This window comes from Lycorma delicatula, chromosome 9 (genome assembly GCF_047948215.1).
Source record: "Lycorma delicatula isolate Av1 chromosome 9, ASM4794821v1, whole genome shotgun sequence".
In the NCBI taxonomy this organism is placed as follows: domain Eukaryota; kingdom Metazoa; phylum Arthropoda; class Insecta; order Hemiptera; family Fulgoridae; genus Lycorma; species Lycorma delicatula.
The window spans coordinates 16,117,825-16,144,772 of NC_134463.1; the positions used below are offsets into that span (position 1 = coordinate 16,117,825).

Here is a 26,948-nt window from a genome sequence, read left to right on the forward strand (position 1 = left end):
CCTTTATATCTAGCCTTTATATCTACGCAGACAGTGGAAAAACAAAAAATATTGTATATCCACAAGTATTGCAAAATTAAACTTCTATGAAACGTATGCTTTGTTTTGTTTCTCATTTCTCATCCATGCAACCACAATGTGCCACAGCAAAGCGTGGCGGATAGAGCTAGTATATATATATTTTTGTGTCAATTTTCAATAAGATTAAGAAATCTACTGTAGCTTTATCTAAAAAGCAATTCAAATCCTAGTTTGACTTTTTGTGTAACCTTAAGATAGAAAAACAAGCGATCGGTCGGTAATCCACTGAGCGCCAATAAAGAAGTAGCGTACCCAGAGATTGCTAGTAGAAGTGAACTGACTCTATAGGAGTCATAAGGGTTATTAAAACAATTCTGATAATTTTATCAAGAGAAAAAATGGACAAGGATAATGAAATAGAAGATTAGAGAAGAAAATGATATGCCCCCAGAGGAACTGCCTGTAATAAGGTAGATCAGGAAATTTTACTATATTACCCACAACCAACTTACATAATGTTAATATTTCAATATGAATATTTGATAATGATTATCAGCATTTTGTATTCTATTAACTTTGTAGATTTTTTTTAATCATAAAGAGAATTTTTTTTGTCAAAAGAAAAATGAGATAACAGATTTTTTTTGGCAGATAATTTTATCTATTGTTCAGGAATTAAAAATGTAAATAACCTTTTATCAAATTCAGAAAAGGATGAGATTGTTAATTTGTCCCATACATATTTATTTATTTTCCTTATGCATTGAAGTCCATGTTTTATCAACTGAATTGATTTAATTATTCTTTTCTGTTTTGTAGATGAAGTTCCTGTGATAATCCCATAATAAGTGTTTCCTGGATATATATATATATATATGCACGCACATACCCCAGTGTCATACTAATATTTTAATTTATCTTCAAACATAATTTAAAAGAAATTTTATTCAAACTTAAAAATTAAAATAATACATATTCCCACACTCCCGACAGTCTTAGCTCACACGTAGTAACCATCTGTTTATCATTTTTCTGCAATTTTTATCAAGAGAGTAAGTCTTGTACAAATATATATTAGTACACCTCTGCATTACAAATAGGTTTTCATGTCATCTATGGTGTTCTGCTTGATGGCAAGTCTCTAATGCTACTACTGTGTCCATCCATTTCTGTCCCAAGCCTTCTCATTTGTCACCTTGTAGTTTCCACCTCATCTATTAACTTCTTCCTTGATTGTTGTTGATCTTTTCAATGCAGTTGACAGTATTCCACTTCCTTTAACCGCATATCTTAACCAGTTTCCTATTCTTTTGTGTTCTTCCCATTTAAGTCCTCTTTCTTCTTTAATCTTGTTCATTACTTCCTCATTCCTTACTTTATCCATCCATCTTCATTGTGAGTCAGTTGTGGCTCAAAAGCCACAATTTAGTCTCCTTGCCCTGTTCCTCATCATCTGTGCTTCACTTCCATACAAGACACTCCAAACATAGCATTTGACTAACATCCTCCTTAACTGTAAGTCCAGATTTTTATTACATAGTAAAAGTTTTCATACATCAACTTATTTAAGGTATATTCATGATTTAGATGAAACTAAATTGTAAAATAAATTAAACATTAAAAAATACTCTTAAAAAAATACTTTTTCAATGATTTTTTTAATTTTTGATTTTCTGTAATCTGAGTCAAATTAAGGGATTGTAAACGGTTGGTAATTGTTTTTAAATTAGTTCACCAATTTCTAAGATTCATAACTAAAAGAAAAATGGAAAAATTAGTTTTAGTTTTTATGATAAATTTTAACAGTGATTATTATTATTTTATTCACTTTTTAGCTTATTGTCTATTTAATATAGTTGGATAAGTTTTCTTATCAGTAATATTTACCTTAAGTAATTGTTTTAATGTACATTTATTTGACTGTTGTAGGGTTATACACCACACAAAATGTTTAAACTTTCTGAAGAATTTTATACATCATTAAATTTAAGTGCTATGCCAGACTTATTTTGGAAAAACTCTATTATTGAAAAACCTAAAGATCGTGAATTAATATGTCATGCTTCTGCTTGGGACTTTTATGATGGAAAGGACTTCAGGTATAATTTAATTAGACACCATTGTAGTTTTCCTTTCTTCCTCTGTTATTGTATTGAAACATATTAATAGAATTTTGCAACTTCCTAATTTTACATTATTTAACTTTAATCTTGTGGTGTAAACTTACAGTTTTTCCTGATTCAGTCGCTACTTAAAAATACAATTGAGCAATATTGTGTCAGACAAATAGTATTTTATTCTAGATTCATTGTACTCCGCATTTATAACTTGTCATTTGCTACCATTAGGAATCTTAACTGTGTTATTGGTTAGGGTGATTTAAGAACCATATGATGGAATTATTGAAAGTACCAGTTAATCTGTTGGTGTGTAACCTGGAAAATAAAAGCTTAAAGTCTAACATTTAGTAAGCCAAGCACTGATTGTTTTTGCAGTCAGTATGTTGTTTTGGAGTGTAAACTATAGCAATTACTATAAAGAAATTTTTTTAATATGTTCCAATACTATTAGAATATTTTGGAGGGGTGAAAACCCCAGCACTCAATTTTGATATAATAGACTTCGTGAGAAAATTCATCAGAAAATGAAAAAAATCGCAATTATTTTTTGGAGTGAAATTTAAAATTTTTTAATTTTTATGATTTTATGCTAGTAAGACTAGTTAATCTAAAACTGAAAATGGATAAAGCTAGATGATGTAGATATGAGTGAGATAAAGTGAAAAAGAAGAAAAGCATGATTTTTTAGCAGGAAAAATCATACAGATAATATAAATAGAGAATCAGGTATAATAATTAACAACAATATTGGATAGCAAGTGTGGTAACAAATACAACTACAAAAGGGTTAATTAATTATGTCTGACTCTATAGGAGTGAGATATAAGCAATGATATACATTAATTCTATCACCTGTTTTCTTCTTCTGTTGGTGCCATATCACTAAAACAAGGTTAAACAATTTAATCTTGTCAAACACCACTTCAAACAATTCAACTGATATATGGCCTCACCATTTCTTCCAATCGCTTATCCATGGTATCTTTCTTTTTCAAAGCAGTTTTCTACAATTAAAATATCTTTTCAATATGTTAACTACAGGTGGATATCTTGCATATAAATGTGAAAGTTTGTCTGTTTACTTGTTTATAACAGCATTAAGCAAGAACCAACTAACCAATCCTTTTCAAATTTTCACTACACATTCCTATTATCCCAGGGAAAGTTTTAAACCATATATTGAGGCCGTAGCCCTAATGAAAAATGTGAAGATCCAGGGGGCGGAGTGATGGTAAACAAAGTGAGCTCTGCAGCCCTGGATTCAGCCCCTTGACCCCTGCAGGCCCCAAGACGTCCCTGGATCGACTGGGGTTCAAAGGAAAGAGCCCCTGGCTAGACAGTTGGGTGAGCAAAGCAAGCCCCAACTGGCTAGTAAATTGATTTTACAAAGTAGGGAGTGTTAATCATATTTTCTGGCATTTTTCTATATATATATTTATTTATTTATGTTATTGAAAAATATATTTTGTTTATTACCACCATAATAATTCTAAAGCTATATACATAAGGGGGGGGGGGGGGGCAGTGGAGTAGTTTTAGAATAAAAATTTATGAATTTAAAATTCAGTTAAAGAAAATACAAGTTGTTGTTTTTCCAATATTCAAAACTATTTTAAACTTTTTTCAAAAAAGTCTAGTGATTTTAAAATTCTATATCTGAAAAGCAGTGCTTGGATTTGTTTTTGCCAGAACAAACTGATCTTAAAAAAGTATTAAAAAATTAAATTACGTTCTAATTTAGTGCAAATTAATTGAGAAAATATTTCTTTCATATGCAGAAATTTATGGTCAATAAATACAGCTTCCTTAAAATTAGTACTGAATTTTGCTAACTTAACTACAAAATTCTATCATTTTAATTTATATTATATAACAAATTTTTCTTTTCTTTTAAGCTTCATTTCTTTCATTCAGGATTTTTATGAGAGGTGTATGTACTGGTCTGCCTACTCCTGCAGGATAACCAGGATTCACCACTAAAGGGGACTGAAAAGTTAGTCATTTCCTCTAAAAAAAGGCCTAACATTTTTGTTGTGTTTAACCTGTTGTTAGTTAGTTATCAAACTAGTTTAATGTCAAGTAAATTATATTATAATTTTATCAGTATGAATGATTTTCATGTTTTTTTTATTGATATTATTGTTAGTTGTTACTAAACTATCACTAAATAAAAGACTCCTCTGATAAATTCCATTTTTAATTATCATTTAATTTTTGCACCAACTTTTCAAATTATGTTACTTGGAAAATAAATGTTCATTTTTAATTTTATTTTTTAGAATAAAAATGTGCACTACTGTTACTATGGAAGACTTGATTACAATACATCATGAAATGGGACATATACAGTATTATTTACAGTATAAAGATTTGCCAACAATTTACAGAACTGGAGCAAATTCAGGTAACTCAAAACTTCACTATATTCAGTTATTTTTGTTTTTTTTATCCTTAGTATTAGATCCCTTATGATGTGGAGGACCATAAAACCTTTGTGTTAGGTTTTAGAGCGAATATGAATGGGCCTTCACCGGTAAGAGGCAAGTTGCTTGAAAGGCTGGATGTAGAACGGCTCTGGGAAGACATCGATTTGAACTCATTTCTAAATCAAGGCCAATACGGCTTCATGAAAGGAGTTGGCACCGAGGATTGCATGTTAAATGCTCTTGCCGAGGTGAAAAGCACCAACTGTAAATATGTTTTGACAATTTTTATTGACATAGAGGCAGCATTTCCTTCCTTGTGTTGGAGTTCTGTTCTCTATGAGTTAGAATGCCGCAATGTTCCTGTAGTCCTGCAGGCCGTGGTACGTGACTATTTGTCTAACTCAATTTGTCTGGCTCTGTTTAAGGATGCACAGCTAGTTCTGGAAAAATTATTCACAAGGGGAAGCTCGCAGGGTTCCGTTCTCAGTCCCTTGCTGTGGAACCTGATATTTAACAGATTTCTGGGATTGACATTCCTAGAAGGAGTCACGGCTCAAGCTTTTGCCGATGACTGTCTCCTGTTAGTTCGTGGTAATTCATGACCACAGCTAGAAGACCGAGCGCAAGCGGCTTTGTCAACCGCAGAGGGCTGGATGGACAAGCAAAATTTAAAGATTTCTGTGCCCAAGACAAAGTGTATGCTACTCAAGGATGCAGACAAATTATCATACAGTCGTAACACTCATATTAAATATAAAGGCTGTGTAATCAGTCGAGTTAGAGTTCATAAGTACCTAGGTGTTTTGTTTGATGAGAAGTTACTGTTTAGCAACCACATTAGGCAAGTAGCGGCGGACGCCATCTCTGTGATTCTGTGATGCACAAGCTTAGGAGGATTGCTCGGAAGGATTACAGGCTGTCGGGTCATTTGTCATGGTGTACCGAGGTCAAAGTATGACCTCTTATTCTGCGTCCATTTGGGCGCATGGGTTGGAAAGAAATCGAGCACTTACTCAAAATTTAAGGAGTGCCCAGCGCAGATTCTTAATCATATGCACTGGTGTGTTTAAAACAACCTCCTACAAGGCTACCACTGTATTGGGAAAGGCTCTCCCAATCGAGTTAGTGGTGAAAGTTCGGGCGGCCATATAGAAATTGTGAAGAGGCAGGGAGGCCGAGGTACTTGGGATGCGGTTTCGTACCGGGCCTGTACCGGAGCGGAGCGGAACAGTTGCCCATCTCCCAACTGCGGAGGAGGCTTTAAAGCCTTGCGATGCAAGAATGGCACGCCACGACTAAGGGAGATCCTTGCACAAGTTTATACAGGATTTGGGGGTATGGTATGTCTCTCCTTCGTTTTTAAGGACAACGGGAGTCCGAGTGCTCTCCAACCATGTAAATTTAAACCAATATTTGTTTCGGTTCCGCCTGACAACTGATGAGCTGTGCATCTGCAGGAAGGTCCAGTCGAACGAACACATGATGTTCAACTGCCCAGCTCTTGGGGGGCCAGAACTCAGGCCACCCTGGAACTTAGAGGTCAAGGGAAAATTGGCCACTCATAAGCAGCGAGTCAATGTGGCGTGAGCCGCATTGTTGGGCCATGTGCGAGTTCCTTGATGCCGTTGCTTTGTTCAACCGGCATCAGTAGTTTAAGGGATATAAGACTCCTATACAATTATTTGCATAAAATACATTTTTACTAGAACTAGGTTCTGAATAATCATATTTTTTGCCGCTGAAGCCTACATTATACGGCTGTACCCTTTCATTACATTGAATCGTGTCAGTGAATTTAGTAAAGTATTTAAGAATATAAGTTATTATTTAAGAATTTAAGTAGTTTACGCTTACATTCTAAGAAAGAAATGAGTTGTTCTAACTTTGGAAATTCATTCTTTTCCAATGTTTTTTCCCAGTTTCTTAAAGTATTCAAATTTAAATTTTGAGTAAACTGTATTATAATAAATTCTAAATAATCAATATTTAGATTCTTCAGTGTAATAATATTTGAATTAATTTAGTCAATGAATTTAGATAAATTTTCAGAATTTCCCTTATAATTTCTAAAGCATGTTTGTTTAGCTGCAATTAGTCTTTTGTTATCATAACGATTTTTAAGTAATTTTATTGCAGTTTTATGATTTTCAGACGTTACTGATAAGTTTTTTATTACATCTAAAGCATTACACCTTAAGAAATTTTAAGGTAGTAAAATTTTTCAACTTCAGAAAATTCTTCGCTGTTGTGAACTAAACTATTAAAAAGATCAAAGAATCATGCCATTTTTTATGTTTTAATTTAAGTTTATCAAAAATATTATCATATGTGTGCCTATCCTGTAGGTCTTTATCTGTTACATCTTTGTGTAATTCTATTTCTGAGCTTCAAAAAATGCTTTTTTGTATTCTAAAATAGTTTGTTGAATTTAATAGTAAACAGATTGTAATCGTCTGATTCGGGGTTGAAGTTATCAATGAATGTTTTTAATCTTGTTATGCTATTTTTAATAATGCCTTTTTTCGTAATTAAATATTTAAATTCCATTTTTTCTAGAATAATAACAGAGATAATATTGAAGTTGTATACAAAACAATACCGCTAAATTATTGTCTATATCTAAAGTTGAATGAACAAAATAACTTGTACGTATATTTAATACGATTATATCAGCTAATATTTGCCTATCCAGGTCAACGAACGGTGTGAAATTTGAACAGTGAGCATGAGCGTGCGTGCTCAGTACAGCTTTAACAAAGTCAATCTTACCCAAACTGGTATGGAAGTTTTACTTCGTATACTTGCTATCTTTATAGCCACAAAGTTAACTGTATTGGAAACCATTGAAATATTTAATCTGAATATTTCCCTAATGTTAATTGTATCATTAATGCACTTTTAATGGACACTTATGTTTTAAATACACTGTTTATAAATAAATTATAAATGATGCTAAATCCGGTTCTTCGATCCGACTACTTACTGTTCGGTGACTTGACCATGGGTAGATACTGTAGCGGCGAAATCCGGCTCTTGAATTCGGAGACGGTGGACCATAAAAAGTATGTTAGATCCCTTGTGATGTGGAGGACCATAAATTTATGGTAGGTTTTAGAGCGAGTATGAACTGTAGGTGCATAGTTAATGATTGAAACAACGCCTTGTTGCTTATTGAATTGTTATTTAATTTCTTGTCGTCTTGACATTTCGATAACATATAATTGAACATCTAACATATAACGTAACACATATAATTGAACTTAATAACATATAAATGTAAAAATAAAATAAGCATTCATCCTATCATTAGTATGCGCGTCCATCCAGACTGAATGTACAACACAACCGCTCTGGGTCGGATTCTGGCACCCAATGAATAGAAGTCGCTACATCATAATGACCACTCCTTGCGGTATTATGACATAGGACATTGGATGAACACTGCTTGCCTGAGAGGGTAGCAGCATCTGACGACAAAAGTAGAACATAACACTTAGCATTATACATTTTTTTTAATTACAAAAATATTGATTTCTTTTATGCATAAAAATACTTAAAGCCCAACACAGAAATGAAATTTTATAGAAAAATATTTACATTAAACATCTTTAAGCAGGAGAAATTTTTTATTGTTATAATTTTTCATATCTATCTTAATACTTAATAATAGTGATCAGTATTAAGATTGGATGGGGTGTCAGACCTAGTGCCTTTTAATGACTTTTGATGGTAGAACATTTTAAATTAGTATTTAGTTTTTGTGCAGTATTTGTTAGAGATTATTTACGAGTATATGCCAGTTTGATCTAAATCACTTGGCATCACCATCATCATTAGCATAACAAGTGTTAGGACAGGAAAGTTCTCTTCCAGTATCAAACCTATATGAATTCTCTCTTCCTATGTCTTCCATATTTTCTTTTACCTTCTGAATGTTATTTAAAAATCTGTAAAGGAAATCCAGTTTCTTCTATTTGCTCTAAATGATTGATCCAATTTGTTTTATAATTTTTAATAATGTTGTTAATTTTATTAATTTGAAGTTTACTTCTTATATCTTTACTACAAGATGATCTGAACAGGTTACACTTTTTAGTGGTATTTACAAAGGAATTTTAGCTGCTTATACATGGTTTTGATCTCATTTTGTTATACAGTATTCATTCAAGTATTCAGTATTTATACAAAGAATTGACTAAAATCTTTTTTTCTTTTTTTATATTTCAGCCATTTGGTTATGAATAATTATAATTCCCAATTTGATATAGAATTAATATTCTCAAATGAGAGTTATTAATGATTTAATAAATATTTTTAAATGTTTTTTACATTTTTGTTCATCTGTAAATTGTAATGCTTATTAGTATATTTCTTACATACATTGTATGCTTTCCTACATGGGATTGATGACATACTCTCAATCAGCAGTGCTATCAGCACTCTCAATCAGCAATTTTGAGCAATCAGGCTATTTTGAGCCATTCATTTTTTCCTCCATAACTTTCTTGGCTTATGTAGTTATTGTCTGACACATTTTGGAAAATCAGATTATGATACTGTTTCTTCAATTCAAGCATCCATTCACTCTTTACAACTTATTTTCATATTATATTTTGAGAAGTCAAGATTATCTCCACATTCCTTCCTCCCACACTTTTAATATGTCCTTTCTCTCTCTCTCTTTGTGTTAAAATTTACTTAAATATTCCTCTCAAGGGTGAATATTTTTTTATCTATATTTACATGTACAGCATGCAAAGGATAACTAACATTACAAAAAAGTTGGTACTTATAAGTTCAGATACTAAGCCTCATGACCAAGAACACTGCAGCTTCATGCTAACAAGTTTTCCTGGATAATCCTGGACTCTATGAGAGAGCTCATTCCATACTAAAGGAGGGAAGCATATGTACCCTTAAAGTGTGAAACCTTTTATTTCATAAAATAACTAAGTATTTCATGAATTACCAGACTGAATCAGTTAATGTATACAAAATTATTGTATTCTACAGTTTAAGTAATTATTCTATAGAATAACAATTTCCCTATTGTTAGAAGTTTTAAAGACTGTAGATAAACGCTGTTTGAACCGGTTATGGGAGGGTTTACAATCCTAAAATTGCAAAATGTACGCTGCGTTTTCTTACCCTCTCATTCTACTGCTAACCATCAGCTGGAGCTCCTGTTCTGTCAATAGTACATGCATAAATTTGTTAGTGATGTATTTGTGTTAATCACTTTTCTACTATTAACAAACATTTTTACAACTTTTAAAATGTTAAAATTTTACAAATTTTTTTAATGCCAAGCACTGTTTGGCATTTCTTCACCCAAAATATTTACCTTCGGGCTAGCTCCTTTGACAGAAAATAAATTTTTGATATTTACTCATTCAGGATGTGCTACAGAAAAAAGTAACATACCAAAAAATAAATCTGCCCCCCTTTTGTTGAAACTTTTTTTTTAATGTGTATACTGAGGATTGATTTTGGTAAAACATTTTAGTTTTTTTTTTTGTGCATTTTAGTAAAACATTTCAGGGCTCAAGAATCTAAGCAAATAAAATTTAACATGGTTTACCAAATATTTTTTTTGGAATCTTGACTAAGAGTTCCTTTCCATGTTGTAGATAATATCTGGTACTTAAAGGAATACTTGGAAATTCAGTTTATACATCTACAGTGGTAACATTTGTTTGTTTTTATGTAATTAAAATTGATTATTCAAGAAAAGTTTTTCTCTTCCAAAAAATCTATTATAACAGGACAGATATTACATTCTCCTCTCTTACTACTCAAATGTCAACTGTTTTACCAAATTGTTCTCACCAGAACCTTATAAGACATGATACCCTCACAGATGATTCAGAAGAGTACCACTATTTTTTAAGTCCTGGCTTTCATAATATAGAGGAAAAATTATAACTTTTTCACTGATTTAGTTATTGTTGAGAACTGGCGTGGTTGTTACTCGTTGATTCTCATTCAAAGTTATCAACACACGACATAAAATAATAAATAGTATACATTATTATGAAAAAAAAAATTTAATATTTTCGTAACTTATTTATCTACAAGTAAATAAATTATGAATTGATGAGTGAAACCACCTAATTAATAGATTTCATGTTTTAGTTTGATTAAAGATAATCAAAATTACCTTACTTTTATGTTGAGCAATTAATGTTTAGAAAACAAATGGCTTTCTCTATATTAAAACATATATAAGGTAAAATGTATACTTTCTTATAATTTTCATTTTATACTATGCTTTATTTTATATTCTTTTCATATTAGAAATATTCCCAAAATTTCAAACAACTTGCATAAGATTGTAGCTTAAATGCAGTTAAATATGAAAGTGATGATATGTAAAAAATATGAAATCCAAATCCAGCGATTTAACTCAGGACATTTCTTTCGCTATATTTTACAGGTTTTCATGAAGCTGTCGGTGATACTATAGCTTTATCAGTTCGTACAACAAATCACCTTCGTAAAGTTGGACTTCTAGATTCAAATGTTGAAGATGATCCTCAGTCAGACATTAACTTCCTTTATCTTAGTGGTTTAGAGAAAATTGCATTCTTACCTTTTGGATATCTCATTGATGTTTGGCGATGGGGAGTTTTCAGAGGGGAAATAACACCTGAAAACTACAATTGTCAGTGGTGGAATTTAAGGTTTGTGTAATTCTTTATGTAATTTAACAAAAATTAAGCAGAAGATTGTCTTGGAGTAACAAGTAATAAAAATTATTAAAAGGAGACTAATGAATTAGTTATAGTTAAATCAGCAGCTCTTATTCATGTATGTATATAATTTATATATATTTCCAATTAATAGTTGCCAATACTAACTCTGACCAGTCTAAAGCAAATAAATTGGGTAATAAATTTTTGTTATACACACATGCCATGCAAGCGCGCACGCGCGCGCACACACACACACACACACACACACACACACACACACACACACACACACACACTATATATATATATATAATTTGTTTTTATTTACACAAAATGTATTTTTTATGTATTGCATTATTTGGTATTTTTTGGGTAGTGTGATTTTAGATCAGATTGTATTTTCTTATACATTAAGACCCATTTTAATTTGAAATTCATTCAGGTCACTTATTTTTCAGGAGACGTCTACAAGGTCTTGAACCTCCAGAACACAGAAGTGAAGAGGACTTTGATCCTGCAGCAAAATACCATACAGTAGCAGATGTACCTTATATTAGGTATGTGTTACCTGTTATAGAAAGTAAAATATTTAATTTTTTTATTTTGTTTACCAAGATCAATTATTCTTTATTTAAATCACTATTTCATTATCTAGTAAATACGTTTTATCATTGTTTTAATCTCATTTATACTTTTCAAGTTATTCCTTTTGTTATCAATATCATCCACTAATAGTATAAATTTTAATTACCTTATTATTTTAATGAATAGTTGTTTATGGTTCATGAGAAAACGAGTTCATACTAATAAAAAAGCAAAGGAAGAGTATATATAAATATTATTGAATCACATTTACTTCAGTTACAACATATAAAATTTTTGTAATTTAAGATATAATGCATTTGATTTTAAACTGTTTATTAAATATATTTGGTAATAATTTGAACACATTTAATGATATTCTGTTATAACAACTTTATTGAGTACATTTTCTTTATTTACAGATCATATGTGTTATAATATTTCAGGTACTTTGTTAGTTTTATCATCCAGTTCCAGTTCCATAGAGCTCTCTGTATAAAATCTGGTCAATTTGATCCTGCAAATCCATCTGCCAAACCTTTACACCAATGTGATATCTATCAGAGTGTTGAAGCCGGAAATGCTTTTGGGTGAATATAAAAAAAATACAATTTTAATTTTGATTTATTATTTTTTAATTTATTACAAGATAAAATGTTAGTGTTTAATTTAATCTTAATATCGAAGTTAACAATGAATTGTCAGGGCAGTCTAATTTACAGAAAAACAAAATGTTTTATTATATAATTTAATTTAAAGTAAGAACTAGAATTTAGGTTTTTAAAGAAAAAGTTAAAGTATAAAAAAAAAAATATTTAAAATAACTGACAGTGTTAGGAAGCAATTTATTTAATTTTTTTCTTCCCAAAAGGAAGTCATGTATTCATAGTGTTTCAGTAATTGCAGTCTTTCTTGCTGATTCATATTAACCACCTGAGATACAAGAAACACCAATGAGAGTTGCTTACTGTAAGAGAAATTGTGTTCACTGTACAAACATAGTGAAAGTGTCAATTCTAGGGCTGAGTGTTACTTTTATTTCAATGGATTTAGCAAGCTGATGTACAACAGTATACTCATTTCATTGAAGAAAGTGCTGACAGACCACTTCATTCCTCATTTTAACTAATAACTGACATAGAATGGCCATTACTCTTAAGATTTGGCTATGCCATTTTCCTTTTGCACATAACTATATGTAGCTGAATTACATGTTAGCATCTAGACATATTTTATTTACCTGATTGTCTTTATATCTATTAAAGGATAGATATGTACATAGTTATTTACATTCACTCATTATGTACATTAGTTATTTGCCAACAGCATATGTATCACTTCACCCACTGTTTGTTAAGTATTCAGTCAATTATGGTTACTAATACTTCTTCCAAATTTTACCTCTTTAACATAAAAAAATTCCTTTTCTTGCTTCGTAACTTGAATGTAATAATTCCATGTCTTTAAACAATTGTAATACAGCCAACATAGTTCATTATAATGGTGATATTTACTATATTAACCCAAGTACATGCCCCACATAGGATATGCATAATCTATGAAAATAAAAAAGATATAAATAGTTTCCTGTGAACAGTTTCTTTAGAGATGTAATTTACAATGCTTTCTTTGCCTGGTCATTCAATAAACTCTGTTTTAAGCTAGGTATATTTTTAGCATTTTTATTTGCTATAAAGTGGTTAAAAAATCTACATTTATGGGATTTGTGATTAAAAAATGTATTTTGTAAATTTTACTCTCTGAGACATGGATAGACGACAGTCAACAACAGGACATTCCTAATTTCAATTTCATTGTTAAATTTTAAAGAGAAGAAAATTGTGATGCAGGAGTTGCAATATATAAAAAAATGACATTACAAATGTGATAACCTCAAAATTTGATACAACTATGACACATACAAGTGAAATAAGTCAATGAACTTCAAATATTAGAGATTTTTGTTCAGCTACATACAAGTTGGAAAACAGCATTGAATTGGTTGTTTACATTTCATAAAATTTAGAATTTTTTGAAACAGCAAGTTTCTTAAGAGAATACTAGTAGAATATAATAGCAGTTAACAGCACAGTTTAGCAGTTAACAAACTGCTAAATGGATGGGGCACAAATATCATGAATTACCACTTATGTCTCCAGACTTCAATGTTAATTTTGCTGATGAAAAACCAGAAGCACTTAAACAGTTTCTTTTTGAAACATTCAATTTATTGATGAATAGTCAACTTGTGCAAGCTACAACAAAACATGGCACAACTATTGATGCTGTTTTTTCAAGATACTTAAACAAAATAGTCTTAACGATCTTAAGTTACCACAAATCAATGCATTGTTTCTAAATAAAATTTTTCTAACTTTTCTTTGTTTTATTCAAATTATCTTACACCATAAATTCTCTACAAGTTTTGTTTAAAAGTTTTATGGGTTTAATACCCCTTTAACAAAGTTATTGTACGTCAAATAGAAAATATGTTTCAAATGGCCCCATAGGTAGAAGTAAAGAGGGTTTAAGTCAGGTGATCGGGCAGGCCAGGATACTGGTACTTCCATGGCCTATCCATGGGATAGGCCATGGAAGGACCAGTTTTCATGGGAAGTTTCATGCAGGAAATTTGATACCAACTGACTGAAATTTGCTGGAGCTCAATCGTGGTGAACCACATATTCCCTCTTTAATTGTAGAGGTAGGTCTTCCAAAACACATGGAAGATTTTTGGTTAAATGAGATAGATAATTTTCTCCATTTAAACGATTTGGTAGAATGACAGGACCCAAAAGAGAGTCATTAAAAATATCTGCCCATATGTTCAGGAAAAACCTTTGTTGGCTACTTTGGAAGGTACCATGAGGATTCTTGTCACTCCAGATACACTGGTTGTGATAGTTTTGAACACCATTCCTGTTGAAGGAAGCTTCATTTTTACATTGTTAACATGATCACTAATAATAGTCACTGTGTAAAATTATTCAAAAATGAAAAATTAATATCAGTTGTTTATTATTATTTAATATTAAATTTTATTGGAGAATATTACTTAATTTGATATTAATTTACAATACTAGAATTAACAATAAATAAAAACAATTAATATTTTATCGAATTGAATGTAAAGTGGAGGACATAAAAACAGACACAAAATTACAACATCAATTTTCTGCCATAATTCGGCTATTTGTTAACCCATTTTAAAGAATAAAATGTCATTTTGTTCAAAATAAAAGGCTTAATATTTTAACAAAATTTTGATAAAAATAATGTTTACGAAAATATAACGGATTGAAAAATAAGTATGGCCGCCATTTTGTAATTTGCGAAAGTATTTATTTAATTCCTGATTTTTTTCTAATTTGAAAACTTTATTACCAAGACGCTTATAAAATATTAATGTGATTCGTCCATCCGAACTTGAGATATACATTTTTATATAAAAATAACAAAGTGATGGACAGTGAGAGAACGAATATGTTTTATTTTTCTTTCATTAATATTTATATTGGATTATATTAAAACATATATATAATTTTGTTTAATTCAGGAACATGTTACAAATGGGTGCATCAAAGCACTGGTCTATTGCTATGGAAGCTCTTACTGGTCAAACCAAAATGGATGCAAGTCCTCTTATGGAATATTTTGCTCCTTTATATCAGTGGTTAAAAGAAGAAAACAAGCGTAATGGTGAAGAAGTTGGCTGGAAAACACATCCTCCGCAGAAACGTAAGTTATAATAAGTAAACGCTGTATTTTTGTTCGCTTTTCTGTATGAATATAAAATTATTTATTAACTGAAGGTAGTTTTCAGAATGCTGATTTATGAAGCTGAATTCTTTGTAAACAATTTGAATTAATCATAATTTATTTCCAATTCATATAAATTATATTAATACAGATTAAAAAATAACTACTATTAATGAAAAGTATATAAAATTACATCCTATAGCTTTATATTTTATTATTACATTAAAAAATTAACATTTACTCATCATTATTTTGTTTTTGGTTGTTGTTTATGGTTTAACATTATAGTGTTACCTTATCATTTCCAAAATTCCTCTGGTCCACTCAGGCAAATTGTTGGGAAAATGAAAAACTAAGCTTATAAGAAAAACAAAAAAGCTTTAATAATAATAAAAAGCTAGCTAGTCCTTCAGATAGAGAAAAAGCTTTTTTTATATGCATAAGTTACCTTGCACATCTAAGTTGCATTTATTGCACCTCAACATCAGCTTTTGTTAAACTCTCATCTAACAACAATCTCATCAGACTCCCATCCAATCATTACTAGTTATTGATGATTCAAGGCTGTGGGTACCCAGCCAGCCATTATCTTTGTGTAAAAATGTTATTTGAAGCCAAGCTAAACTAAACAACAATTTTTACCTTTGAATTACTCAAATAAAGCTTTAGTATGACCTGTGGATTGTGTGACTAAACACTGCTATGCAAAGAACACATATTTTGTAAGCAACCTATATACTAACTGAATTTGATTGATCTCAGAAGCTTCTTCAGCATTTCACAGTAAATTTTGGATGTTATTGTGACCTCAGGCTCCATGAACTTCATTGTTTCAAAACATCATCATTTTTCAGTTATTAATGCTTGAATGTTTGATGCTGGTTAAATGGAACAAGAGCATCGTTTGCACTGTTCTTTCATCTCTACAGTTACAGACCTGACTATACCTCAGTTTAAGTCTCAGCCATATTGAGATATATTTCCCATTTTTTTTATAAAGTACTTGAGGAATATAGTCCACAATAGATTATTTTGTTTTTGTTAATTTTGGCTCGTGTTTTTGAATCTGTGTCGCATAGAGCTTATGAAAACCTAATTCTGGTTGTTACATTCCTTTACAGTCATTCTTAGAATTTTCAGAAATTCCAAGAAAGACTCTAAATCTTCTTTTTCCTGTTACAAATCTTTGTCTAAACTTTAAACATAAATCTCATAGTTATTACCACAAGCAGACACAGTCACAATGGATCTCAAAAACGCTACTTCCTTCTACTTGCAAATAACATAGAAAATGTTTAATAATTTTAAAAAATGTCTAATATTGTATTATTGTGCTTATTGACAAAACATATGCTTTTGTTTGAAATTAGCAAAAAAAAAACTGTTTTTAAATGTAATTTCATTTAGTAAATGCTTTGCTTTATTTTAATATTTTTTAATATGTTATTAGAATTTTTTAAATATATCTTTTACGGTCTCAGAGTCTTAATTTTAATATTTATATAGTTCTTAAAATGAATATACTTAGTTAAAATGCTTTTAAGTAAAACTTCACCTTTTCATGTGTTTTTTTATTAATTTTTATTTTGTTTTTATGTTTTCTACTTACCAAATCTTCATTTGGCTGTTTTATGATTTCATTATCTAACTTAGAATATAAAATTTCTTCCATTTCTATCAATTTCTTTTAATTGATAAATATTATTTGAGCGCACATCTGTATATATAAATATAACAACTTATCATATTACATCTTACGTGTTTTTTTGCTGAAGTGGAATCTTTTAATGTTACCAAAACTTTAATAATTAGGTATACCCAGTCTTCACATAATTTCTTTGCAGTCTTCAGCTTATTTAAATTTTTAGCCTCCCTCAATGGAAAAGAACCATTTCATTCACATGATGATTGTGTACAATCAAGTAACAATAAATTTACGGAAATGCAACAAAACAACTTTGACAGTATCGGTAGAAGATTTGTAGGTCTGTAGGAAGTAACATCGTGAGAAGGTTTGGAACTATTACTATATCGGAGACTTTCCACTCAGATGGGAAACATGTTGTTTAGAGGAGCTCATTGAAAGGTCTGTTACTGAAAAGATGGCCTTGTACGGAAGCATTCCTAACATGAAGTGATCAAATCATGCCTGAAGCCTTTTTTAATGTCTTGTGATTTTTTAATAACTTGTGATATTGAAAAAGGCTTAATTGGTAGACATAGAGGAATTGAGCTATCTAGAAATTCAAGTATTTAATCCTCATCAGGACCCTGTATGTCCAGCAGTAAAACATCCTTGCTCAGATGAGAAGCAAATAGGTCGGCCTTTTGGGAGTCACTCCTAGTCCACATCCCATTTGAAGCTTTCAGAGGAGTTGAAGGTGGAGTCCTCTAGAGATGCTGGGCAGCTTTCCATGAAGAGTGCCTGCCACACTATTCAAAGAGGAAAAATCATCAAGGTCTTAAAAGTTTCATTTGTAATGACTTCAACAGTCCTTTTAATTAGTGTGCCATTCCGTTGAAAGAAGTCCTCCTGTAGCATTGCCACCTTCTCCTAAGCCATCTTACTGAGGTCCATCACTTCTATACCTTCCTTTCCTTCATACCTCTATTCCAGTGTCAAGTACCAGTCCCCTTATGAAAGGTGAGTGATCTGATGTCAAGTCATAGTTGTCCCTAATCAATGTGAAGAATAATGACACACCAAAGGTCACATAAAAATCAAATAAGTCCAGCACCTTTTTTGAGTTTGATAGCCAGTATGTGGGTTGCAACCCATAGATTATATTGGAATGAATGTCAACAATGCAGCTCTTTAATGTTCTCATGAGAATTTCTAAGTCTCAAACTCCAATAAACGTGCTTCGCGTTCTAGTCACCCCCAGCTATGAAACGGGAGCCCAAATTCTCAAAGAACTCTGTGAATAATTCTTTCACAATAACATGCCAGGAAGACAGGAGATCGCTGAAAACCTGATAGGCTCCTAACGATTCAGTAGAAATTTCAGAGCCTCTGATTCCTTCTTTCGACCAGAAAGACTATCGATGTTCCAAATAACAATCTTGAGATACCTGGTCATCAGCAAAGTTTGTTGATTAACTTTGTCAGTAAGCCTATAAGGCTCCCTATTTTCTGAACGAGGGAAGTTGAAGGTTTGTTTCTCTATTTTGCCTCGGGTTCTCCACAGACACTTTCCACCAACTTAGCATTAATTCGCGGGAAGTTATTCAAATCCAGTAAGGTTCCTATCTGCCCTATGTCCCAGTGCCGGTAAATTTCTTGATACACAGTGAACTCGTTGCCTCTGTTCCTCTCCAATATTTTTCTGTACACTCTGCAAGCCTTGTAGTTGGCAGGGTGATCTGATTGACAGAGTGCGGAGGTGGTCGAACTACTTCTGTCCTTTCTCGGACAGCCCGTTGTATTGTGCCTTTCCACACGCTTGACTCAGTGGAATGATTGTTATTTACTGTTATTTTTGGTATGGCCATACTGCTTGCAGCGCATACATTGTGACTAGACCTGGGGATTTTCTTGGAGTCGGTCCTATGTCAGAGACGTTATTAACTCTACTCCTCTGTACCCATGTTCTTCAATCTCTTCCTTTATGATATCCACTGGAATCGAGTGATGCAGTTTCCTGAGCAGTACTCTGAAAGTCCTTTCGTCTCTCCGTGAAAACGTATGTCCGACAAGATTATGTTTGCGTATCAAAATAATTATTTTCTTATATATCTTAACGGCCTTACAGAAAATGCAGTTGTTTAGAACCTATTAACGTGCACATTAATCATTCTTGGCAACAGCTGTTTATAGCACTTTCGGCGGCTCTGTTCTATGACGAGGATATTGGAAAGTTGGTACCACTCTATGACAAATAATTTAATTTTGTGACCGATCGGACCTTGAAAAAAATAACCCTCGTACATTTCTAAATTCAGAAGGTAAAATGCAATGGAGTTCTAAAATACTTGTAACAATAATTTTAATTTCATGATATACCAATGTAAAATATATTTGTTTCCTGTTTCAACATGCTGTGGTGCAGTATTTATATTTATCTTATTACTATTGTTTGTTACTGCTTTCACTACTTTTTGTTACTTTTTGTTCTTTTTTTTTCTAACGGGGGCCTTATTCAACATTTTTTTGCAATTTCTTCTCGCAATATGTGTTAGCGTGTATATTCAGGTGATTAACCTTACTGATTTGACATTACTGGAAATTGACCCTGTGATCTATAGTATGTCAGAGTCAACTTTTAGTAAAATTGGGATCTATAATATGTGTTTGTAAATTTTTGCTTTTCTTTTGTATTACTTTAACTTCTTATTTCAGGTTGTGTAAAAAGCTTGGCTGAAATTGAAAATAATGAAAAATCTGCTTCAGAAGATGCCACTACTGCTGGTGCAATTTCAGCTTAATTATTTTTATTAAAGCTTAATCATTCATTTTATTACATCAGTATAATTAATTTCTGTGTAATAATTTTGATAGAATGTACAAAATCTCTTATTTACATGAATTTTTTGTGATTATTTAAATCAAATCAGTACATTATTTTCAAAAATTGCTGTCACCTACAAATTTTTTACAATAAAAACTTATTAACTTAGTGTCTTTTTGCTTCTTTTTACACTGTTTTTATTTTTGGAATAGTTAAGCTAATAATTTATTTTTTGTATTGTTATAATTTTTTGGTTTCTGTAGTTGGATGTTGCATTAATTTATTAGATGGAATACTTATTTTTTTTATTAAATACATATATTTATTTGTTTACTTCACAGGCAAAATATTCTAATTTTCTACTTAAAATAGTTTTAAAATATTTAATAGAAAAATTAATTTTATGAAACATATTAACAGAACGCAATTACCAGGGCGGAATTAAACTAATATTGTAACAGGAATTTAGAAAAATAAAAGACAATACAGAGAAGAAAATTACAATTTTATTTGCATTTATATAAAATGAGCGAAAAACAAATTAACAAAACACATATTTAACTTTTGTAACAGTATAAGTAATAAAACTAGTATTTTAAAGAAGTAGAAAACTTAAAAATCTCTAAATATAACTTAAAAATCTCTAAAGAAACCTGTTTAACAAAGATCAATTTATAAAATTAATCAAAGAATCTAAGTTTAAAGAGAAGAACAAAAGGAGTATAGGAAGAAAGATAAAAACGGAGTGAAAAAATTAAGAAATATTGGAAAAAGAAAAGAATTTCACAACAGTTATGCAAACATGTGATTCTTACTGGTCTGGACGAAAAAAAGAGCTTTGAATAATTTTTTTTTTCTTATTTGATTTATTCTGTAGCTTTTCAGGTATTTAAAAAGGATTTCTTTAATTTGAGGCTAGTAAGTATGTCTCTAGTTTGCAAAATATGTGTAAAATGTTACTTCATAAATTTCCAGATCAGAATGTAACGTTGATTAGAACTTAATAGCAAATATTGATCGAGGAACAATGTCAACGGACGAATAAAAATAAAACTGACTATCAAATGAATGTGTCGTTTTTTTAATAATTAGCATTTCAACGCTTCATTCCGAACGATTCGGAAACTTCGTATCTCACTCGTGAGATGCTAGTTATTCAATAAAAGAAAGGGATTATTTAGCAATCCAAAAAAATTACAATTTAATTGTAAACCGTACCATATCGCAGATATCATTTCTTCCGCTCAAAAAACAAAAACTTCTGTAAAATAAATAAAACTATTTTTAATAAAATGATACTGATATCAAAAAAGGTAAGGCACTACACATTTCTACTATCAAAATCTATTAATTTAGAATTTTGTTATATATAATATATAATGCTATATATTATGTATATCTATTGTCATAGATATACAATAATAGACAATATGCAATGTTTAAGTTCCATATAATAAGCAAAAAATATAAAAAATTGTTATAAAACTCTTACCGGCCTGATTTCATTTTTTAAACAATGAATAATCATAAGAATTGTATTATTTCTATAATTTTGATATGTATTACATAAATGAAATAGCACCAGTATGAGTTTTGTAACAAATTTTTCTATTTTTTACTTATTATATGGAACGCTTAAATATGGTTTATCATCTGTTGTCTTAATAAAATATTTTTATAATAGAAATGCAGAGTCTTTTTTTTTTGAAGTTATACTCCTTTGACGCATTAGGAGAAACTGATCAGAGTGAATTTTCAACAAGTTACGGAAGTTGAACGCGCCGATGAAACACACCATGAAGATTTGTGCAGGCCCAAGTGATCAGTTTGCACGCACATGCGTGTAGTGTCTAATTCAGTCAGTCGTTCAATGCAATTATGTGATTAGTACGTGTTGTAAACATAACAGATATTGAGTCATAATAAATGTGTTGATAAAATGTTATTTATATTGCAGTGTATATTTATTTTTTTTGTGAAAATTGTGTATCAAGATTTGAGGTTATTTATGTATTATTTTTTATGAGTAAAATTATATTTTTTAATGACAGAAAATAGCACACATCAGATAAATGATTGATTTTGCATAAATAATTTTATATTTACCAAAAACAAAATTTTTTATAAAATACACTATTATAAAATAAAACTATTTGTATCACATTTTTTTAATATCAAAGTCGCTAATAACCCTTGTTGCCTATTCAATCGTCATCCGAAGAATTAATGGAACTAAACTAATCGAAATGCATTCGATGAACTTTGTATTACATGACAACAAATACTTCAACACATTTTAAACTGTATAAAATAAATATTATTTAATTTGATTTAGGTGTTATTTATTCAAAATTTTATTTCATGGTATTTAATGTCATCTGTCGATCGTTTGAATCAGTTCAAATTTGTTTGAATGGGTAAAATATTATTTTTTTATTCACGCCAAACAAGTATAACTTCTTAAGTGTGTACATAAGTATACACGAGCTTTTTTTGTATCAGTATCATTTTGTTAAAAACAGTTTTACTTATATTACAGAAATTTTTATTTTTTGAGTGGAGGAAATGATATCTGCGAGACTCTTACCACACGGTTTACAATTTCATTATAATTTTTTTATATAATTCATAATTTTTTTTATGAATTATCATTTAGTGTATATATATATCTGCCCATCCAATATAATATTTTTATTTGTATATTGTTGTTTCTTAGTATTACTTTCATGAGAGTTAGATGTCTAAACTCATTAAGAGGCTTTCTTTTCTTATGCATGATTTTATTATACACCTTTCTGTGTTTATTTGATAATTAGATGTATGTTTCAAACAAACATTTCCTCTTTATTTATAGATATAGAATGTTTTAAGTATTTACTTGTTTTAAGTAATAAGCCTTTGAGTTTCTTGTAGCACCTGCAATATATCTTTACTTTACTTTTCATTAATTTTTTGGTATATGTACAATTATTTATAATGACTAAAACATTTCTTAAAAATATGAAGCGTAAGCAAATGATTTCTATGTGTATATACTCGTATTCATCTCCAAAAAAATCACTGCATGGTGAAATAAATTTCTTTGAGAAATTACTATTAAAATGGATTGAAATTTTTCAATCAAGTTGATATTCTCCTTGATAAGATTTAAAATTGCTCTATTACTTGTAATTATTGAAAACATAACATTATATATATAATTATATAGTTTTACACAAGATGTCTTTTTGCATGTTTTACATGTTTTGTAAAATCATAAGAAGTTTTATCACCAATATTTGTCTTTGTGTCATTTTTACAAGACTAGTACAATATCTTATGTATCATGAAATTAATGTATATCTGTTATTTTGTACATATTTGCCTTATGTAAATAACAATACATTTGTCTTGCAACATCATCTTGTGCTTTTTGTGTTATTGTTGAATTATAAAATATACAAAGTGGTAATTTTGGCTAAACCAAAAATATTAATATTATGTTTGCTATATATATTTATGATTTTTTTAAACATTTTAAAATATTACTGTTTAATTATTAAATACAATTAAATTTTATTAAAAATCCATCTAATAAGTAAACTGCGAGGAAGATATTCTTACTGAATTGATTAATTTTATATTTTTAATAACATGTTTTTGGATCTACCATTGTTAAGGGTTTATTTTCGTAAATAACACTAAATTTATAATTACATATGAATCATCAGCTGTTAAAAATAAAAATTGCTACATAAAAAAGGTGTTACTTAGTCACTGTGTTCAATGTAATTGTACTATATTTTATATTGTATTTTAACAGTGTAATTGTTCATCAGTATATGTATATATTTACTATATGCAAATGTAGTTGTTATATTTATTAAATATAACAACTACATTATTTATTGAGTGGACAAATTATATCGGTGCAATATAACACTCAATAAATAATTAAATAATAGATTAAAAAAACCAAGTAAAATTTTTTAATATAATACATAACCACAACAATTGCGAATAGACTGATATAAAAGAAAGTTTTTTTCATTAGAAAATGATAGTAATCCTCAAGAACAAGTACTCCATGCTATTCATATTCATAAACGTTTATAGGTAACAAACATGTTTTCCATTGCCTATCCACATATCTAGCTGCACTTGCTATGTGTAACCGAGTCTATTCCAAATAACAACCAAGTCAGAAGACTCAGAAACTTGTCATAGTACATTAAAACCCCCAAAAGTAGTCAACTTTAGTAAATTCATCAAAAAATTATAAAATGAACTATTTGCATAATATCTCTCGCTTCTGATGACAGGATCTGAGGCCTTGGAGATGGAATCTTCATCCCTCTCTGATACCACAGAGGATATTTTGTGGCCGCCATCAAATGAGACTGGCTCAAGTGAAAACTGGAAGTATCCAAGCCTAGGCTGGCTGCACTTCCCACTGAAATTTTTGGAGCATTAAAAGTGCTTGCCTTCTCTTTTGGAGTCCTCTGGCTTTCAGGGACTCTAAGTTATTCGATCAACAGTCTCTTTTTCTTTTATTATTATGTCATCTTCTTTCCAGATTCCCTGAATGGGGATTTTCTCTATTTGAACTTTGACCTGCAGTAAATTAAGTTCTTCAGGCTTCTGGATTTTAGCTAAATTTTTGTTCTTTTGTGTTGGTTTTTGGCTACTTTCTCTGGATGGTCGACTTTTCAATTTTTCATTGATAACATGCATATCAGCTTTTCACTGATGATATGATCATAATTTAGAGATCATGTCTTTTGATTTAAAGGAAGCTGCAGGAGTCGCAGAAACCTGTGCATAAGACATAGCCTTTGACAATCTGCTAATCACAGTTTTACTAGCTTCAAAGTACCTTTTATATGATCTTTACATCCTGAATAGGAACTTCTTCCTTATAAATCAGACAATTTCAAGATCTCACAGAATGATACCCGTTACAATTGACACAGATGGGTCATCAGAATGCAATTACTCACCACAAAAACAGATTTTTTTCCTCAAACATCATGCAGCTGTACATTCGAATCTCTGACATCCAAAGCACCCCATTGGAGTCGAGATGAACGGACGTACGTCCAATTTGTGAATCCATCCTTTATTTTCTCTTGATAATTCATTTGAAAGTCAGGACATGCAACACGGAGGGTACAATGTCTCGGTTGCATCATGTGTTCAATCATCAACATGCTAGAAATTTTTGTTCATAAAGTTCTTCGACAATTTCCTCCTCTGTGCAGTTCAGCAAGTCTTTGCACACAAGGACTCTTTTTGAGGGGTCTACCGTATCATGGGGTGCAACCTCAATGTCCATGACTTCAATCTTCTTGGCTTTTTAAGTAGTCATGACATTAACAGTAATCATTAACAGTCTCTACAAACACTTCAATAGTTTTTGTCTTTTTTATAAGCCCTCCTGCAGCTTCCATGTTGCCTCAAGCTACCATGAAAAGAATAATCTTTGAGAAATTCCCTTCTTTTCTCTTGATCACCAAATATTTTGGAATCTATCCACAGCTCTTTGGTCGAAACTTAAATGTAAAATTTGCTCAGTGTTCCTTTGTTTTCAATATTTATCATGTAAAATTTGTCTTGTCATTTCTTTATCAGTTTTTAATAAGTAAAAAATTAATATTATGGTATAATATTAATATTATGATATTCTTTTATTTCATATAATTTCATTAATTTTCTGATACATACATCAGTTTTTTATAAGCTCAGGTGATTTAGATGTTCATTAACATCATCTTCTCAACCTAAAGGTAAGTTAACTACTTCAGAGGAAAATAAGGACCATTTTTAATTCTATGTTCCAGTGCACACTCTATTTGTTTTTTTAATGACCATAATTCATATAAAACAAAATGTTAAAAGATGTCTTGTAAGAAAACAACCATGGTTATTAGCTGCTACTGATGAAATCAGTAGCTAACTAGTGATAACTACTGCTAATCTTACTAAATAATTATTTTTTTTATTTTTTATAATTTATCTTTATTTCATACTTTTCTTCAGAATATTGCTCAAAAAATAAACTAAAAACAAAAATCTTTTTCGAAAAAAACAAGCCAATCATAAGTGAAGAATATGATGAGGAGGAAGATGAGACTGATTATAATGAATATATTAATAATCTTATGAATGATTATATTATTAGAAATAATAATAATAATAATTATGATGATATTTATGAATTGGATTACTGGAATAATACATGATCTATGATTAATGTAGCAGATTTTACAAGAATGCCATCTGAAAATAATAAACATTATAATAAAAATATTGATTCTGGAAACTATAAAGATTATTAAAAGGATTACTTTATGAAAAATATTTTATTTTAAAATTTAATTAGAGTTTTAAATTATAAACTATTCATTTTTTTGTAAAAAGATTGAGTTGATTTATTAATTAATAAATATCAATTTATTAATTTAGTCATATCTGACCAGATATCTACACAAAAAATGTATAAAAAAAAATTTTTTCTTTATTTTATTAATTGTGAATAGTAATAATTATATATTATATTTACTTATAGAATATTGTTGCAAAATAAATACTAATATGTAAAAAATTATAATTATTCTTTGAAATCATCAATAAGTAATTTTCTTTCGAATATTTTTATGTCCTTGTATGTTCTTAGAATATAGAAAGACATAGTTTACTGACTGTAAAAGTTTTCACATGAATATTTTGATTAAAATTTAATTTATATATATTTTTTTTATTTAAGTTTACCAGTTATCATTTTACTGACATTGTTCTTTTCTTCATCCTATACTACAGTAACCTTCTTTGAAAAAAATTAAAAACAACCCACCAGATTGATCTAAACTCATTGTCACAAATCAGCTGATTTCAAAGTTGAGACTCTAAGGTTCAATT

At 30.1% G+C, this 26,948-nt stretch overlaps 1 protein-coding gene across 2 annotated transcripts in view; it reads left to right on the forward strand.

Moving 5' to 3' along the window:
- LOC142330533 (angiotensin-converting enzyme-like) overlaps nucleotides 1-26,338 on the forward strand; it is an 80,249-nt gene extending 53,911 nt beyond the window's left edge. Inside the window, exons 8-14 of one of the 2 annotated variants that reach the window (XM_075375868.1) lie at nucleotides 1,951-2,120; nucleotides 4,421-4,545; nucleotides 11,004-11,250; nucleotides 11,721-11,819; nucleotides 12,291-12,434; nucleotides 15,401-15,582; nucleotides 26,070-26,338. In XM_075375868.1, the coding sequence (XP_075231983.1) occupies nucleotides 1,951-2,120; nucleotides 4,421-4,545; nucleotides 11,004-11,250; nucleotides 11,721-11,819; nucleotides 12,291-12,434; nucleotides 15,401-15,582; nucleotides 26,070-26,272 (1,170 nt within the window). In that variant the 3' untranslated portion in view covers nucleotides 26,273-26,338. Of the gene's footprint in view, nucleotides 1-1,950; nucleotides 2,121-4,420; nucleotides 4,546-11,003; nucleotides 11,251-11,720; nucleotides 11,820-12,290; nucleotides 12,435-15,400; nucleotides 15,583-19,942; nucleotides 20,221-26,069 lie in introns of those variants that run through there. The other variant, XM_075375869.1, reaches the window with a different exon arrangement.
- The last annotated feature ends 610 nt before the right edge of the window (nucleotides 26,339-26,948 follow it).